At 48.5% G+C, this 18,779-nt stretch overlaps 1 protein-coding gene across 1 annotated transcript; it reads right to left on the bottom strand.

Moving 5' to 3' along the window:
• Positions 1-5,751: 5,751 nt before the first annotated feature.
• LOC144727786 (melanocortin receptor 5-like) lies at positions 5,752-8,120 on the bottom strand. The gene has a single exon (XM_078606898.1). It carries the CDS (start codon positions 7,607-7,609, stop codon positions 6,584-6,586), a length of 1,026 nt encoding a protein of 341 aa, XP_078463024.1. The 5' UTR covers positions 7,610-8,120; the 3' UTR covers positions 5,752-6,583.
• Between the last annotated feature and the right edge of the window lie 10,659 nt (positions 8,121-18,779).

Consider the following 18,779-nt stretch of genomic DNA (forward strand, 5'->3'; position numbering starts at 1 on the left):
TTCTCCCCTATGCAGCTTATGAAAATGGCACCACAGCATCGCTGCACAATTCTGCAATAATCCAAAAATGCAGAAAAGTTCATAGCAGTTCAGACTGTGACTGATTTTTCTGCAAAGCGTGGAAATAAAGTTTGCTTTCAACGCCATTAAATTTTCGCCCTTCGGGAGTAAAATATTCACTGTTTAGGTCCCACAGAAACACCCTGTTATGTGGGCCACGGTATGTCCATCCATATTGTTCGATTGCACACTCTTTTTTAGGCTTTGGGAGATGTAGTACTCTTTTGGCAGTCTTAAGCCATTTGTGGATATTCCACTCAACTACGGTTTGGGACTAGTCTGTCCATAAGAGGTCTTGTAAATATAGGAATGACCAAATCCCCCTTGAATGTGTCCGATCTCAGAAGCTCAGCTGGTTTTGAGCCTGGATCATGCTTGAATGGGTGCACACTCCATGCACAAACCGGTTGTCATAGGACTGTGGGGCCGTGTGGTATGAAGTTCGGCCAAATGACCCCATTGACACACTGTGGGGATGCCCTGATGCAGCAGTGGATTGACATGGATGTATACACGTACACAGTAACTTATAGCTGAAAGCAACACTTGAAAATGTATGTATATACCCTTTTATTCACAGATCAGTCCCGATTTGAATGCAGACCTGTATTAAAACACTGACGAAATGAGTCACGTTCATTAACTACCTTGCTGGCAAAATAACCTCTTGATTCCAAAGTTGATACCCGACAATAAAGATCGGGATACAAGAACCTCCGACAGATATGGTAATGGGTGACAGGTTGGGTTGCCTGGTGGGGGGGGGGTGCTCATGACAGATGTGGAGGTTGTGGTGGCTGTTGCTTTACCTGACTGCCAATGAGTAGTTTGTGATAACTTGGCTCTATGTATGTACGGATGTATGTTGAACGTTTCTCCTACAGTACGTAGCCAACCGTGCCAATCGGAGGTGCCAGGGAAAATACAACAACTAAATGCAAAAAGCAGTTCTAAAGAAATTGGTTTTCAATCTAGATTTAAAAGTACATCGCTCCAGTGGCTTCATAATATCGGAAAAGCGTTTCAGACGGCCGCCGTATGCTCTTCTGATATTGGGAAGCCATTGGAGCTCTGCTTTTAAATCTTGTTTGGATGGCTCATTAGTGCGTAGATGGGTCGTTGGTGCGTGGTGTCGCGCGACCTCTTGTGTTGCCACCCTTTTGTAATAACGCATTCCCAAACGGGAGACTGATTATACGGAAATCTTAAACGAGAACCTCCAACAGATATGTGAATGTTTCGTAAACTTGCTGTACGTGACATCGTAAGTCCCATGTCGCCCAACTAATCATTTGTTGTGTAATTCGTTTCCACGGTGTCTTATACTGCAATGACCACATCAGCAAATGTACAATGGTGACGGATTCCTCCATTTATGTTGACGCATTTGCTTCTACAATCCAGTTTTCGGAAAACACGTCGCAGTGCATAACTGCTGAGAGTAACTCCTGATATATTTTGGTGCTTCGTAAAATCTCAGGGTTATTTAAAATTCACTTTTAAATGTGTATTTTCATTTTTTATTAGTTTGACTGCGTTCGTTTTTTTAGAGTCGAAACCACATTTTTTACGGGTTATTTTTTAAACATGAAAATGCATGACTTGGAAGGGGAGCATGCATTGCAGATTCGTAATAAATAACCACACGTTGATGTTATGCCTTGCTTTTATTTTATACATTACATTTCTTAATACTGTGCAGCATATATACAAATGCTGTGTTATACGGACGGTAAGCACGTGAGCTTGAGGTAAGTAGTAAGCCGATAAAACAGTTGTGCATGATACGATATAATGTGGATTTAAAGAACATTACGAGGAGATGCGACCGCACTTAACAGACGTCGCGCAGAGATGGCCGTGTTTATATAAGAGACGCTCAGTTATACTTGTAGGAAGCACCTGGTTCCACCAGCCCACGGGATTATTGTGTCCGTCCGTCGTGCATCCAAAAATGGGAGGGGTGGGGCTGGGTGGAGAGCGGAGGGTAGGGAGGGAGGGTCTGGGTGGGGATGGTGGGGCTGGGTGGGGGGTGGAGGGGTGGGGAGGGGCTGGTCACCCCGTGGTGCCCTTATAAAACTCAACGTTTAACCTGCTTACGCCGGCTTGTGCCCGCCCTCACAATCGGCCATATTTGCGGAATACACCACGCCGCCGTTGACCCTGGCCATTGACCGAGCAACCAAACGTTCCTACCAGCTCCCTCCGCAGGAATGTGTTTATTGGAGAATATGGCAGGAAGGTTTTTCGCATTTACTTGCTCAAGGGAGTAGATAGCACGGACGTCTAGAGAGAGTTCGGCAGCAGAGGAGAATAAACAACGGTGTACTATATGCACACTTTTTGTTTTACATGCAGCATATCCAGACATCGACAGGTACTGCATTCTAGCAGAGAAAATTGTGTGCAATATGTTTAACCAAACAAGGCGCTCCTCTACTTACGAACATTCTACTTAGGAACTTTTAGGGATACGAACAAACATGTCCGTATGTCCAGTTGCCTTTTCGGACCGAGAGTCGTAAGTTCGAGCAACAGATGGCGGTGGTGGCATCTACATCTGCAGAACATGCAGAACCAGCGGCATCTACATCGACATGAGATACAACGTTTAAAGCCATTTCCGGTGTTTAGTGCACATGCCGTAAAGTTGGACTTGCGAACAAATCGACTTACGAACAGACCTCTGGAACCGAACTCGTTCGTAAGAGGAGTCCCTGTACTGCTGCCCTCAATTTCAGCAGCCACGCACAACAGAGGTCTACAACTGGGGGGGGCGATAAAGATGCGGCACGGGAGGAAGAGCGATCTCCCGTAAGGGGAGAGGGTTGTGTGTAGAAGCTGTTATTTAAACGGACTGTGTCTCGTATATCAACACGAACGGGCTTACAGCGTTAATATGGCATTTAAGTTAACGACCTCGGAATACATGCTTTATACATATATAGTAATATCTACATTGAACGTTGATTAACATTTTAAACTGTTTCACACCGTCACGGATTACTTGCAGCCGGTAGCTGTACGGGCCAGAGCTCCCACCTCCACCTTCGCACACCGTGTTATGTACAACATTTTTATATTCGCCCCTAATCTTTGATTGTATTCCATTATTGCATGCGCTAACGACTTGCCTGCATGCATGGATCAAATCGTGATTATTAACTATGCAAATTAAGTTATGATGTTACAGTTGTGGGCGAATCGAACAAACGAGATCAAGGCAGAATACATGAGGCCGTGGAAACGAAACAGTAAATAACCGATTGTTGACTCGTGACAATTGGCAATTAATCGGCACGGCTAACATCAGTGGCAAGTGCTGCCAGAACCAGTCCGCGGGTCCTTCAACCTGCACTGACCAGCGTGGCTAAGTTTGGAGAATCGACTCCCATGGTACAGGGAGGCGATCGTCCACTGTGGGATTGGGAATGACCGCACGCACGGAAGTCTGCGTGTGTGCGAGTTTGTTGTTCTGCGTTTAGGAAAGGGAACAATGCTCCTCTGCATTTGTGCCGACTGCTCATTGCAATGTGTATCACTTACAATAGGTGTTGTTGAATATTTCGAAGTTTGTTTTATCCATTTAGTGCAATCAAATTCGATTTTACGATCAACGTTTTTTTTTCTTCCCGTGACACACCGCGGTCAGGGGTAACTAGAGTCAAAGAAAAAAGGAGCTGGAAATGGAAGAGAAATAAAGGGGCAACGGGTGGGAAAGGATTGGAGAAACGGGAGCAAATGAGTCGGGAGAAATGAGGACGGGGAGAAAGAGGGAAGGGATTCCGAGTGGGGGTGGTCGCACAAGTCACGAGATTTTTCGGGAGGTTGTGCTGATTTAGATATTGAGATGTATTTATTACAGCTGCTGAATTTATTTATAAGGCTATTTCCATTTACTTCGATTGTATTTGTTTGATTGTTAATGTATTGGTTTTGTTTGTTTCAACTATTGTCGCTTTGGTGAACCCAGGTGACTTGTGTAAACATGGGACTCATCCTGGCCTTCATATTCTTGGTTCTTTCGGTAAAGTCACGTAGAAGGGAAATAATAAAATAATAAAAATATCTATATATATAAAATCGCAAATCTGTCTGTCTGTGTGTCGTCGGACCATACGCAGTTTCATTGGACGGCGGTTGCCCCTGGCAACGGGTAGCGACGCATTCGCTGCGGGGTGGACGCCATTTTTAATTCCCATTAAAAATATGCGCACGCATTAACACGCGACTCTGAGGTAAATTCATCAAAGTTTCACGTCCTCTTCACTCCCCCCCCCCCACCACAATGTGTGCAATTACTATTATAGGGTCGGTAGATTATAAAATTATAGCGATTAGACAGTATTATTGTAGCGCGGGGTGGGGGGGTAACGGCCCCGGTACCCAGCCTCAGCCGGGTGGGCAATCTAGGCGAGGCCGGAGGCTCTGCACGGTACTAGGCCTCGACACCCCACCACACTATAGGCCGTACATATTACTGCACAGCGGCCGAGGAGATCGTGCCTGGGGGGGGGGGGGGGGTAGCAGCCCATCTGTGTATATATGCAAGGTTATTAAAAAAATTGGATTTCACACCTGATGATGATTGCTTGTGTTGCAGTCGAAACGTAAGAATTTTATTGTTTTATATTTTTATTATTTTATTATTTCCCTTCTACGTGACTTTGCTGAAAGAACCAAGAATATTAATCCCTGCAGTCACGAAAGCTTTAAATCAAAATTCATCCTGGCCTCTTGAGTTTTCATCCAATGATTAGACGAAACTTCATGCAAGTAAAAAAAACCCTAAATTATTTAAAAATACATGGGTCAAATTTAAGCTGAAGCGATTTTGACACCATCAAAATTTCATTCCGATCAATCCCGGCTGTAGTTTTATTAAGCTGACCACCCAGACCGGCTGATCGGATGAGGTGGAGAGGTCACGCAGATTCCTATTAGGATGCGATTTGATGGTAACAAGCCTTGAGCAATATGTGTGTGTATATACCTACGTACATTTCTCGATCCGTATCTCGTTTATTTTTTATGCGAATTATATTCGTTACCATTTTCAGACTCAATACAATTTTTATAATGTCCTGTGTCAGCCGCGCACTGCTTTATGAAAACTGCCACTTGAAGTCCATTCCTCTCGAGGGCCAAAATCAGTGGCGATTGATTTCCGATCCGCTCCTGGGCCACCGCTTACCCGCACTGGCCAGCGTTGGTGAAGTATGGTCAAATACTCCCCAAGAGTGACACGGTACAGGGAGGCCTTTGTCCAGCAATGTATTCACGAAAGGGTTGACATCGTTCTAATTGTGAAGTTGCGCAATGCTTTGTAAACAAATTTTGTATAAACAGCAAAACACGAGTATCCTTTCAAAAAAAATGTTTGACTCGGCATGCAACATAACACGAGGTCTGTTCACCTGCACCCGGTGACAAAAACGCGAACGAATTTACATGTTCTAGATTTGAAGTTTTCGTGACTGCAAGGATCCATACTCTTTGGTTCTTTTGGTAAAGTCACGTAGGTGAAAAGAAAAAATAACTAAATTAAATCACGACGTTTCGAAGGCAACACAAGCTTCCGTCATCAGGTGGGACAACCACAGCAAACTACAGTAATTCTGTTTTTTTTGTTTGCTGTGGTTGTCCCACCTGATGACAGAAGCTTGTGTTGCCTCCGAAACGTCGTGATTTAATTTAGTTACTTTTTCATTTTCACCTACGTGACTTTACCGAAATAATTTACACGTGTAGATGCAAAACACGTATTATCATTGTAACGTTAACACGGACAGACTTGGCCCCGCCAAAAGACCGTGGAATTTCCCCACCTGTGCCTAACAATGTTCTAGAACGCGTTGGGGACGTTTTGCCTTATAATACATTTATATATCCGAATTAAAAATGATTGATGATGATCATCCCCTGTATAATGGGGGGTTGAAGAGGATGGCGATGACTGGACCAGGTGCGTGGAACTCAAAAGTGGTTGGGGCCATTAGCAATAGAAGCCCATGATTGAGGAATGATGATCTTTTATCTCGTGTCCCAAACTTGAAGGGAAAGAGATCGGAATTGCCTCCCAGCCCCGATCTGTTTCCACGTGCATGAGCCGGTTCCACACACAATAACTACGATATTTATCGAACAAAGCCTGGCCGAGGCTCAGTATGCTTTAAAGAGGGCCCTGCTTCATGAGATTTTTGACCACTTTGTAAATAAAGGGTGGGTTTTTTTCACGTAGGAATAAACCGGAGTACCCCAAGAAAACCCACCTCGCATGCGAGGGGATAACACCCAAAGGTCCGCACAAACGGGTTCACGAACCACACATGCTGTACTGCCATCTGCCGTCCACCTCGGAGCCCAAATCTCTGCATGTGATCCACCAACCCCTTGGCTCTACGGCGCTGGCTCGCGGAGGTCGCGCCGCCGCCGCCAACACCACTGCCATGCCCGGGGTAAGTTCACTCAGCTCACATCCCGTAGGGGGACCAAATGTGGGGTTCGCGCCCGGGTCGCGCCATCAGCGGACTTGGACGCAGCAGCAGCTGGAGCCCCTGGTGCCATTGGCGCCGCGGCCGCGGCCACGGCCGCATTTACGCAGCGTGTCGCGGATGATGACTCTCAACTCGGGACTCCGGAAGGCGTAGATGAGCGGGTCGATGACGGAGTTGATCATGATGAGCAGCAGGTAGAGCGGGAAGTAGGCGATGTACGCGCAGCAGTAGGGGTTGGCGGGACAGCTGATGATGAAGGTGAGGTGCAGGAAGAAGGGCGCCCAGCAGAAGACGAACACTCCGAGCAGGATGCTGAGCGTCACGGCGCCTTTGAGGCTGGCGGCGCCGTTCTGTTGTCCTTGCCGGGAGCTGCGCGGCTGGGCGGAGATGCGCTGGGCGTGCGAGCGCGCCAGCGCGAACATGTGAGCGTAGAGCGACGCCATGAGCACGAGCATGGTGACGAAGAGCGCGATGAGACACACGATGACCGTCCGGTGGTCCCAGTAGGTGATGAAGAGCGTGCCGCTCACGACGCACGCCGCCCACACGCACGCGATGACCACGGCGGCGCGTCGCATCGTCACGATCGAGTGGTACTGCAGCGCGTAGAAGATGGTCACGTAGCGGTCGACGGCAATGGCGAGCAGGTTGCACATGGAGGCCACCACCGAGATGCAGATGAACGAGTCGAAGACGTTGTCCACGTGCTGCAGGATGCGCGCGGGGATGTGCACGTGGCGGCCGTGCACGAGCGCGATGGCGATTGTCTCCCACGCGTTGGAGAGACACACGAGGAGGTCGGCCACGGCCAGGCTGCAGATGAAGCAGTACATGGGCGAGTGCATGTTGCGGTTGCGCGCGATGGCCGCGATGACGAGCGCGTTCTCGACGAGACTCACGATGCCGAGCGCGAGGAACACCTCGGTGGGGATGGAGAAGTTGTGGCACGGGCTGAAGCGGGTGCGGTTCGCGGAGGCCGACGCGGTCCCGTTGTCGTCTGGACCCGAGGTCCCGACAAACGGGTTCGGGAACAGCGCCTCGGAGAGGTTCATGGTGGCGCGGTGGGTGCGCGCGTTCTCCACGCTGGGAATTGCAGAATTGTGTGGTCGTTGTTTGGTTATTGTTGGTGGTGGTGTGAATGAGGTATTTGTTGTGGTGGTGGTTTGATGGAGGCTTGTTCGGTAGAAATGAAGAATGCTGTTGTTGACGATGATCTACGTGGCTTTACCGAAAGACCCAAAGAATAGAATATGATCGTTGGTTGTTGGTGTTGTGGTGGTTGTTGCTGGTGGTGGTTATAAGGGTGGTGGGTTGGAGGCTTGTTCCACGCTGGAACTTGAGAATGTTGTTGGTGATTGTTGTTGTGTGGGTTGCTGTTCTAGTTGGTGGTGTTGGTGGTGAGTTCACAGGTCTTGAAGAAGCCTCTCCCTAGCGTCCCTGAATCTCCACCCAGCGACGGAGCGAGGATTCGGAGAGCGACGGACAGAGGTGGCGATGTGAATGCGGGAGGGTTGGAGAAAGATAGAGAGCCCACACGGGGACCCCGCATAACACGGGTGTCACGTCGCTCCCTGCGGCCCAAAGCATTCGCAGCTCATCAGCCCCGTTATATATAACACAGATGCGTCCAATAGCCTTCACGGAATGAGACAGACGCGTCAAATGAACCGGGAGGGACCCCGCAGGAGGAGGCATCCAGGATGGATCCGGTGACACGCTGGGTTATTTGACGTTGCAGGGGCAGGGGGCGGCGCATGGAGCTCTTGCTACATCGATCGAGTCGATTGCTATTACAGACGCCCTTTTCCCTCGATCCGGGAGGCCAATCCCAAAAAAGTAAAAATCCATTTGAGTGGCGATTCAAAGAGCGGAGAGTTCGTCGGATGGGGGGGGGGGGTAAAATAAGTAGGGAGAGTCCGAGACACGCGGCGTCGCTGTCGAGTGTGGAGGCGGTGTCGCTGTGCTGGTGGGGTCCAGGCGGAGGCTGCGAAGAGAGGAGAAGTTGGATAGCAGCGTGGGGGAGGGCGACTCCCATGGCATTGCATGCATCATTGTCAACTCCAATGTTACTTCACTCATTTTCACAAGCGGCGGGGGGTCACTGCCGCCGATACGACAGCATCAGTGTGAGATGCCGTCACACATTCTAAAAGCACTGTTGGGTTTAGTTTAGCCCGATTTTTTTGATGTAGTATAGAGTTATACTTAAAATTTTAATCTATATTGTATGATGATTGTTATTGTGATCTAACATCAAAATGGGAAGAAAAAAATTGCACATTTTTGTACGCAGCATAAACAAACGGTGCTTTTTCTGGAAGATTTTATTGTTTTTGTAGGGGATGTTTCAATTTGCGTACAGTAAATTTTAAATGTAATTTTATTGTTTGTTGCGGTTGCGCCAGAATCAAGAGCCAAATGGCTCACAGGGTTATTCCAAAGAAATGAAACTGAAAACTGACAAAACTGAAAAAACTGAAATGATGTGATGGGGGTGATGGGGGTTGTTTCCACGCGTTGTCTATTGTCGGGAGCCGCACGTCAGGCGCCACACTCAAGGCCACCCCAGGGGTCACCGGTGGCTCGCGGACCTTGTGATGAAGAACGCCGCTCTCCGTCCAGAGCCCTCCCCGCCGCTGTGAGTGAGCGAGAGTTCGGGTCCGGGGCTCGGGTCGCGCACGCGGCTGATCCCGGATTTCTCGAGGGGTTCCCCGGGTCGACGGTCTGGATTGGGTCACCGGCGAAATCGCTTTTGTTCTCCATGGAATAGCATAGACTGAGGTGTCGGTGGGAACGTCTTCATCTCAAATAGTTTCTAAGAGTATAAACTCATTTTTATTCCGGCCTCAGCAGCTCTCTCCCGCTATGTTTTCACCTGATGACGATTGCTTGTGTTGCGATCAAAACGTCGCGATTTAATAAAATAATTTTCTATCTACGTGGCTTTACCGAAAGACCCAAAGAATAATATAAACTGGTACTCTTGAAAGACTGTCTGTACCTTACACATATAGACAGGGCCGGGTTGAGGCTATGAGGGGGCCTAAGGCTAAAATGATGGAAGGACCTCTTAAGTATGCATTACATATCGCAAAAAATTAAGTCATTTAACATTTACATATTTGCTTATGCAAAATTAACATGTATTCGACTCAATGTACATTAATCAGACATAAATCGCTTACTACACTCATTTCTTCAATGTTTTTTTCCCCGCCCTAGCTTTAGCTGCATGCGTTCCGCTGGCCGTTATAAGCGTCACTCAGCTTGTTACCTCAATGTTTGATGGAGGGCCTGCAATTGATGAGGGCCTTATAGGCCTATGGGTTAATCCGGTCTTGCATATAGACTGTCGTGATTTAAATGATCATGATATTATGTAAGGGCTACAAACATTAGATGTGCCACGAATATACGTGGTCGATTTTGTACAAATTATTTGAAAAATACGAAAAGTAAATGTCTGAATTCGGCTCCCAAAATCATGGCCCACGGGTTGCTTGTTTTTCTTTTCACTCCAAGGACAGGAGTGAAAAGAGTAATTTCAGTCCTCTTGCTGAAACAGAAACACACAATATCCAAGTCATTCGCTTCTTGTGGAGTGTGGCGCTAACGTAGATATAATGCAGGCTACTGGGTTACAACGCCGGTTTAATCCTTCCCGATTCAATTAACTGTCGTTCTTGAACTGAATCCTGTCGCGTTCAACATGAACTGTTACGCAACTGGGCTTATTCCGGCTCTGATGACTGAACATTTCTGATTGAGCGGCATGGAGCGAACACTCTGGCAGGGCGCATACGGAAGGCTGCGCCGAAGGGACCTGAGACGTAATGTGTGTGTGATGTCATGTTCTTGGGGGTGGCTAAAGCACAGCAAGTCGGCACAGTAGGGGGCACAGGTGGTGCATCAGCCAGTCATCTCGGTCATCTCAGTCAGTCGACTCGTGGCACCTGGGTCTGCCCCGTGACCTCCTGTCAGCGGGCGTTCGACACTTCACGTGGCCTCAAGGTGCACATGGCCTGGCACAAGCGTCGTGGTGACGTCACCGCCACTTAGTGGCGAATGGCGGTTGTTGTTGTTGGGGGTATTGGCTGATTGGATTGCACAATTTGGTGCATTGCTCACTGCGTTGGTTCCGAAGAGACGTTCTTCGTCGTGTGACCCGGGCGTCGTTAGCAACGCAATTGGAATGTGGGAGGAAATAAAACGCAATGGAAGTGCTGTGGGTTGTAATGGAAGTGTTGAGCCTGCCTGAATTTTGAAGTGTGCGTGATGGGTAATTGGAGGAAGGATCGATACGCTGACAATGCGTGTTCGTTCTAAATTCATCCAAGAAAGCCTCAGTGAATCTCAATAACTTTTCAGGAGGGTCATGCTACTTTTAAATATTTGGTCAATTTTAATGTGAAAGGAATCTGGAGAAAACCTACAGTGAATACTCGTGGATGGCATCTCTCAAACCCACTTGCGTTCCTGTAATCTACGGGCCACTACCTCGCTGCCCAGCGGGTGTGGGAGTTCCACAATCTCTGCATGACTTCAACCCTTACTTCCAAATCACAGGATCAGAGACGCTCACCACTAAGCCTGGCGAAATTCGGTGGGTGCTGCAATTGGCAGCTTGTGGTTCCAGGTTGAGGAGGCTACAAACTCCACCTAGGGGTTTCCAGTTTCTGGTGCCACGTGCACATGATTGTATTGATAATTGGAACGTAAAGTCAAAGTCTAATGATGAAATGATGATTGATGATCATATGATGATGGTTATAATCATATGAGTTTGACGATCACATGATGGTTCTTTATAACATTTATCCAGGAAAGCCACACTGGGTCATATTACTCTTTTTCAGGAGCAGTCCTGCATTGGGTTTGTTTAATTTTTGTTTTGTGTTTAGACAATGAATGAGTTGTTTGTTATACAAGTGGAAGGAAACCGGAATACCTGGAGAAAACCTCACGTGCATTAGGAGGCAACACTCCATCCCGGTGCAGATGGAAACAGATGGCTATTAAATTTCGATTTAAAGCTTTCGTGACTGCAGGGATTCATCTTCTTGGTTCTTTCGGTAAAGTCACGTAAAAGGGAAATAATAAAATAATAAAAATAAAACAATAAAATAATTCTCACGACGTTTCGGCCACAACGCAAGCAGCCGTCCTCAGGTGAAGACCAGGTCTGTCGGAAAGACAGCGTCTGAAGACGCTTGCGTTGTGGCCGAAACGTCGTGAGAATTATTTTATTGGTTTATTTTTATTATTTTATTATTTCCCTTCTACGTGACTTTACCGAAAGAACCAAGAAGATGAGATGGCTATTAGTCCACTGTTTCATCTGCCTCCTTCTGGCGAGCCAGGGTATGACACCTCGTGGCCCACGGGAAGGGAGTTTCACAAACTTTGTGCGATCCACCAGCCCTCGGCTCCGTAGCCAGCGCCAATTAGGATAATTGTATGCAGTGGCGGCTCCTGCAAAATCTCTCAGGGGGGGCAAATGTTTGGATGATTGATAAGGATAAGGTCCACCCATGCAAAGGATAAATTAACAGCTTAAGCATGTAAAGGCAACTTCACTTCTTTAATATTAATGAAAAATAAAGTGACTCTTACAATACATCTTGTTTGTTTCTATACTCACTATTAATACAATCCACTCATGTTTCTTTTATTAAAGATTTCACTAGGTGGCGACAAATAATTTTGTTGGACGAAACGTGCTTACGTATGATGACGTAAGCACGTTAGTGCGAGCCCTCCCGGAAGCCATAGAGAATGCATTGCAGCGCCCCCCGTTCGAAAAAAAAACATCTTTGAATGTAAGTCTATGGGACCACTCGGGGCGATTCTCAGCCGGAGGGAAATCGCCCAAAAAGAGGCGGTACTCCACAGAACGTAGCATGACGCTGATTGGACTATATCCAGAGGCACAGTGACGGCTAGCGTGACTCTGTGGTTGAATGACATTGGTGGTGCGTCGCCCAATCGCCCTAATGAAGAAACCGCCCCTGATTGTATGTAATTAATAACTTCCAATGATAAACACTGTCGTCGTATGTGATTGTTGATGAGCATACGATAGTTATGCTCGTATGATGATGATGAATCACTACGTGCTCGGCTCCACCCTACCAGATCTTGAAAGCGAACTTGCGTATCTTGTGTGGGTCTCCCTTGCATGAGGCCGCTTTTCCCTCAATCGTTTATCGCCTGGTTATGTCGGCCACGTGTATAACTACTGTCATTCAGACTCTGTCTCCTCGACAGACCTGTTCACCACCTGAGGACGGCTGCTTGCGTTGTGGCCGAAACGTCGTGAGAATTATTTTATTGGTTTATTTTTATTAATTTATTATTTCCCTTCTACGTGACTTTACCGAAAGAACCAAGAAGATGAATCCCTGCAGTCACGAAAGCTTTAAATCGAAATTTACTGTCATGTCGGTTACAATGTTTCGCACTTTCTCCAACAGTTTGTTCAAGTCTACATTAGAGATCGTTGAAATGTATTAATTTGTATATATTAATGAGCACTTACGTGCATACGTCTGTATACGTGTGTCGCTGGCTATTTAAGAATCAATATTATTTCCATCTCGTTATGGTCTTGTGTTATTTATCACCTTTTTTCTACCTCGTTTGTACATTTGTGTTAACTCCAGTATCCTATACATTAAATGTAACATCAACAGACATGCTCTATCCCCAGCTGGGTGGATTACACAATCTCACTCCTGCACAATGAGCTGATTTCACGGCTCTATCTCTGCAGTGGATGCCCCTAGCACCTCGCACGCCGATTAGCGCGGTTGGCTACGTACGGTGCCAAATAAGTTCTACATATATATCATTCAGCTGTCACTCTGTTGTTTCTAATTATAATTTCCCCGCACGCCTCTAGCATAATTTTCATCCCAATGCACTCTGTTGTTTTCCCACCAACAATTACTTTTCCTCGAGCGACATTGTTGCATGTATTTTTATTACTCACGCATCAAGCGCAAGTTTTTCTTCGTTTAACCAGGGGCCTGAGCACGCACCGATGGCGCGTAGTGCGAAACCCGTAGCATCTATCCAAGTCGGAGTCGTACAGTGGTTGCAAGGGATGATGTCATCACTCTCAGCCAATCAGCCGACAGGAAAATAATCCCAATGCAACATGGCTGCCGTTGTTGAGCATCAGTTCCCTGTGCAAGATGGCCGTAGTAACGTCAACACTCCGTGCTTTTGTTATCATCATCGAGTGTGATTTTGCGTGCATTTATTTGTGCAAGCGCGTGAGAGTGCATGTATGTAGTTGTTCCGAGTGTACCTGTATTACGATGTTTACATACAGCAACGGGGTCAGCGTGATAATGTATGTGTGCGTAAGAGTGCGTTTTATGTTTGTATTTGTCGTGTGCCTTGTCAGCCTGAATGTGCTCGCAGAAGTCTGTTAAAAGGCTGTTATGGATCAAATATCCACGGTATTCTGCGTCTGGGAAGTGTGTATACGACTATGCACGCGCTTGTTTGTATTGTCTCCCCAGTGGCGATGTTTACATACAGCAACCAGGTACTCATTTGAGGCTGAGTCGACGCAGGGGAGGCCCAGGACCGGCTCAGAAAATCGTCACTGGTGTCGGTGATGAGCTGGAATCGAACTCGGGTTGCCAGGTTCGTAGCACAATGCACGAACCGTTACTCTACCGCTCCCCTGTGATACACCCCCTCGAGCAAAGGGGTCAGCAACCAAAATAACAAGATGAGCATTTTTTCCGAATTCTATAAAAAAAACTGCTAAATTTAAAGTGCCTCAATGCGATGTGAATAACGTCACAAGGCAGTCATTAAAGAGTCACATGCTGCTCCGTAGTTGCAGGTTTCACCTCTGCCCTTAGCGCCTGTAACGAGCTCCACATCCACAGTGGACGTGCCCTGCTCAAGGTGCGTTCCCTCCTAAAAAACTGCTAAATTTCAAGTGCCTCAATGCGATGTGAATAACGTCACAAGGCAGTAATTAAAGAGTCGCATGCGGCTCCGTAGTTGCAGGTTTCACGACCTCTACCCTTAGCGCCTGTAACGAGCTCCACATCCAGTTGACGTGCCCTGCTCAAGGTGCGTTCCCTCCTTTGGCACCCAATCCATTGTTTATTCTCGCCCACGGCCCATTAGGAGGCCAATGGGATACCCCCCCCCACCCCCTCTTTTAATAGACTGATCGACACATACATCGTTCCACAGGTGAGGTATTTAAATCCTGCATAAACACGAATAAACTGCACGTCTGATGTTGATCTTTATTCTGCGATGAGGTCCACATGTACCTGATCGTCTGGTGCTGGAGCTTTAACTTTTTCGTACTGCAAAGGGACGAGGAAATTTCTCCAAGTGTGGCATATGGAACCCCCCCCCCGCCGACTTAAAACGAGAATGTGTTCCAGTGGAAGAATTACGTATATGCACGTATTGATTTAAAGCTTTCGTGACTGCAGGGATTCATATTCTTGGTTCTTTCGATAAAGTCACGTAGAAGGGAAAAAAAAAATTCTCACGACGTTTCGACTGATGATTGCTTGTGTTGCAGTCGAAACGTCGTGAGAAATGTATTGTTTAATATTTTTATTTTTTCCCTTCTACGTGACTTTACCGAAAGAACCAAGAATATATATGCACGTCGTTTTGAGTTTTATGATTATCGCGTGTTGCGGTTCCATCTTTCTGTTGGTTACGCTTTGCGATTTACCAATCAACTTTCTTTTTTTGCCGTCTTCATGCTTCCATTGTTTATTATGAACGAAGGTTGCCAATTCATAGCACAATGTACGAACTGCTCGATTCTTCCTGGCTGCCAGGCGAGGCTGGTGAGACAGATGAAGCCCTCCAATGTGCCTCGTTCTCACGGCCAGTTGTTGATTTGTCCAATGGGGTTGGATCTTTCTCTGTACTTTAACTGGAGCTCGACCCATCACCAGGTCATCTGCAGCATCAGCAGCGGCATCATCATCAGCAGTAGCATCGGTAAGCGCAACAGTAGCATCATCAGCAGTATCAGCAATGACTTCACCTTCGTTCATCATCCTCAACCATGATAATTAGCAACAGATATCACTATCATCGGAATCAGTCACAATCATCGTCGCATGTGCCACCAGAGCCGAAGTTCAACCCATCCTAACATCCCTAATGCCGCTGACTCCTCCCCCCAAAACAATAGGAAATCGATTCGACTAACGACTCTTAATTACCGCACGTCTCTGACCGATTGCGCCGACCTGGTTTCTCTCGCTCGACACCGTCCGCACGCGCTCGGCAAACACGAACGCAGCGAACGCGAAACTATGCCACATATTAAAAGGTAAAGATCCCCTGTATAGCCTTAACAGACTGTCGGGGCAAGTGCTTTTAACGGACACCTATTGAAGGCCGGAACGCCACGAGCGGGTGAACGGCGAGCACCACGACCGATTGCCCTCGTCTCCCCAGTGTCGATGTTGACACACCACACCAGGGACCCAACTGAGGCCGAGTCGACCTAGGGGAGGCCCAGGACCGGTTCAGATATTCGTCACTGGTGTTGGCCATGAGCGGGAATCGAATTCGGGTCGCCGGGTAAGTAGCGCAGCGCGCTAACTCCACAACTGCTCCACCATCAATAGCAGCATCATTGTATATGTGATGCCGCCACCACGAAGCCGTTCAGCAGGCGCCCCATCCCCGACCTCGCCACCACCAAGCAACGGAGCCCTCGTCCCCCTCACCTCACCTCACATGAACACACCTGCACGCATTCACCCCCCCCCCCCATAGAGCTGGAAGGGAAGGTCACCTGATCGACCAGTTTTTATCCGAAAAACCCATATCGGGATTAACTCTCACGGTTTCCGGAGATCAGGGAATTGGACGGCCTCCCCCGACGCTACGTTGCACCGCGGCGCTGCGACCTGCCTTAAGATGGCATGGCCGCGGCGAGGGGCATTCGGCCACCGCGGTTGAAGCGCATCCCCCACACACACCACCCACGTGTCGACGGGGCAAGCAGGGGAGGGACGGGACAGCATGAGTAGCGGGACCGCAGGGGCTCTTGCGCATAGTCACGGATGGTTGGGATAATTACGCTTGAGCGCGCAGGCACCATTGTTAGGGAGGGAAAGGGATTAATTAGAATTTACGCCGCGCAACGCCGCACATTGATTAGCATATCACAGGCGTCCGGAACCGCGGTGCGCGTGCTAGAGGACGCGAGCACATTGTTAAGGAAAAGCTGTGGGCCACCATCCCGCTCGGAGCCTTTGAGGTAGGGAGGATAAATAGGGGGCGCAAAGGGGAAATCCTCTCTTACTCCAGCGCCAGGCGACCAGACGCAGCTCCAGCCAGCGACCCGGACGTCCGTGGGACGCACCGAGGTACGCTGTTAACACAAGGATCAGCGGACCGCCGTGGACACTTAACAGTGAGTAAGAAGGTGAATTAGAATCATAGCAGATAAATCGGGAATAGGTATAAAAGTATCAGCGTAGGCCAGCCTCGTCGACTCACTGATTTAACACCTAGTTCCAGGTAGCGGACAATAAATCATTAATAGCGAAGCGTGGTCTCGCGTGATCTTGTTGAGCAGTGTGTCGCGTGGGGAGCTGCGTGTGTGTGCGTGCGTCCACCCCGTGCGCGATACAGGTGCGCGATCATAACGCGAGAAGTCAGGGGTGAGTGTAGTGCTGCGGCTCGCCTCGGGGGAGCGCTGCGCAGAGCGGCGCGAGAGCGGGTGTCGCGTGTGTGCAGGTGTGTGCGCTCGTAGTGTGAGGGGAGGGGTCGGTGCGCCCGCAGGTCCCCGCTCCGTCTGTCGCCGCCGGGACTCGCGCAGTGTGAGGGCAGCGTCGTTCGCCCCCCGACCCCTGACCCCCGTTTAATAGCGCGTGATCCGTGGAGAGGCAACGCAGCGTCTGCAGGTGAACGAGGGCGTGCGGCGAGCTATGCCTCTCACACGAGCTCGCGGAGGGACGGACCAGGGAGGGGAGCCGTCGGGCGATGAGCCCAGCGACGGCAGCAGCTGCTCGCAGAGCAGCGAGGGGTCGGCGCACGGCGGAGCCCCTGCCATAGGCACGGAGCAGGGAGGGACTTCGGGGACCAGCGGCCCCAACATATAATACGGCGCGCACAGCCGTGTTATGTTTAAAAAGTGGAAACGAGATCCATGACATCCAAATGGGCCAAATTCCTCGCTTTTATAAAAAGCATCTTGTTAATGGAAGAACAATGAGCGCCGCTAACACTTGGAATGCAACCCCCGCATCGCGTCTCCATAAGAACACGGCTATTTTCATCTCTCGTTGCCATCTCACTCACATCGCCGAAATCAGCTGACGGCCGCCGGCGTTGCCGACATCGGCGCCTAAGAAGTGGCTCCTTTGTCCGCGACTTAATCGGCGTCATGGGAAAACAAATTCGCGCTCAGCCGCGGCGTGTTGCTCGTCGGGAACGGCTAACGAAGAACCACCATCACGTGTTGATGCGCATCGCGGCCGGCGATCGAGCAGAGGACAAGTCAGCAGCGATGATGGTTACAGAATGAAAATACAAAAAACGCAAGAGTGCAACCTTGACCTCTTCACTGCGTGGAGACCCCGGGGTGAATCATGGCAGCACGAGGAACTTATATATATCACACAATTGATCAAGCGGATGCCTCCTTAAAATGTCTCTCCAAAAAAACAAAAGTATTTCTGACAACGCATCGGCTAAACGTCCTCGTGGGAGTTCACAATTCAGAAGAAACTCTACACCGGTTTCGAAATACAGTATCCCAGCAGCCAGGCTTGCTCGAGTCAATGCTGGTTAACTGCAATATGTTAAAGACAAGGACTCTCTCTTTAAGATATGGGTTAGACCCAGTGGCCCCGTTCATGATTAAGAGTAGCGCTTTGATGGCAACTCGATTTACGGAGGCAGATTTTATTTTGCGCGCGTGGAAAAAAACTTTTCCCCCTCTTGAAGAAAGTGGAGTTGCCACCAATGGCTCTGCTGCAGGACTCCCAGCGGAGATGAGTGCTACCTCAACTCTCGCTTGAGCACATTTTGACTCCGTGACAGCTAAAACATTGTCCGTTCAGCCAGCAAATCCCTCCACCGCCTTCCCATGCACGTATCCAGCTGTGTGAACACAGACCAGATAATTTTACTTCTGATACCACCTGTCGTGACGAAACTTTAATGGTACAGATGTATTTATAGAGCCGGTAAACATAG

This window comes from Lampetra planeri, chromosome 26 (assembly GCF_965212315.1).
Source record: "Lampetra planeri chromosome 26, kcLamPlan1.2.h2, whole genome shotgun sequence".
In the NCBI taxonomy this organism is placed as follows: domain Eukaryota; kingdom Metazoa; phylum Chordata; class Hyperoartia; order Petromyzontiformes; family Petromyzontidae; genus Lampetra; species Lampetra planeri.

Coding starts and splice junctions, on each gene's coding strand:
- LOC144727786 (XM_078606898.1), bottom strand. CDS start 7,609: ATGAACCTCTCCGAGGCGCTGTTCCCGAACCCGTTTGTCGGGACCTCG.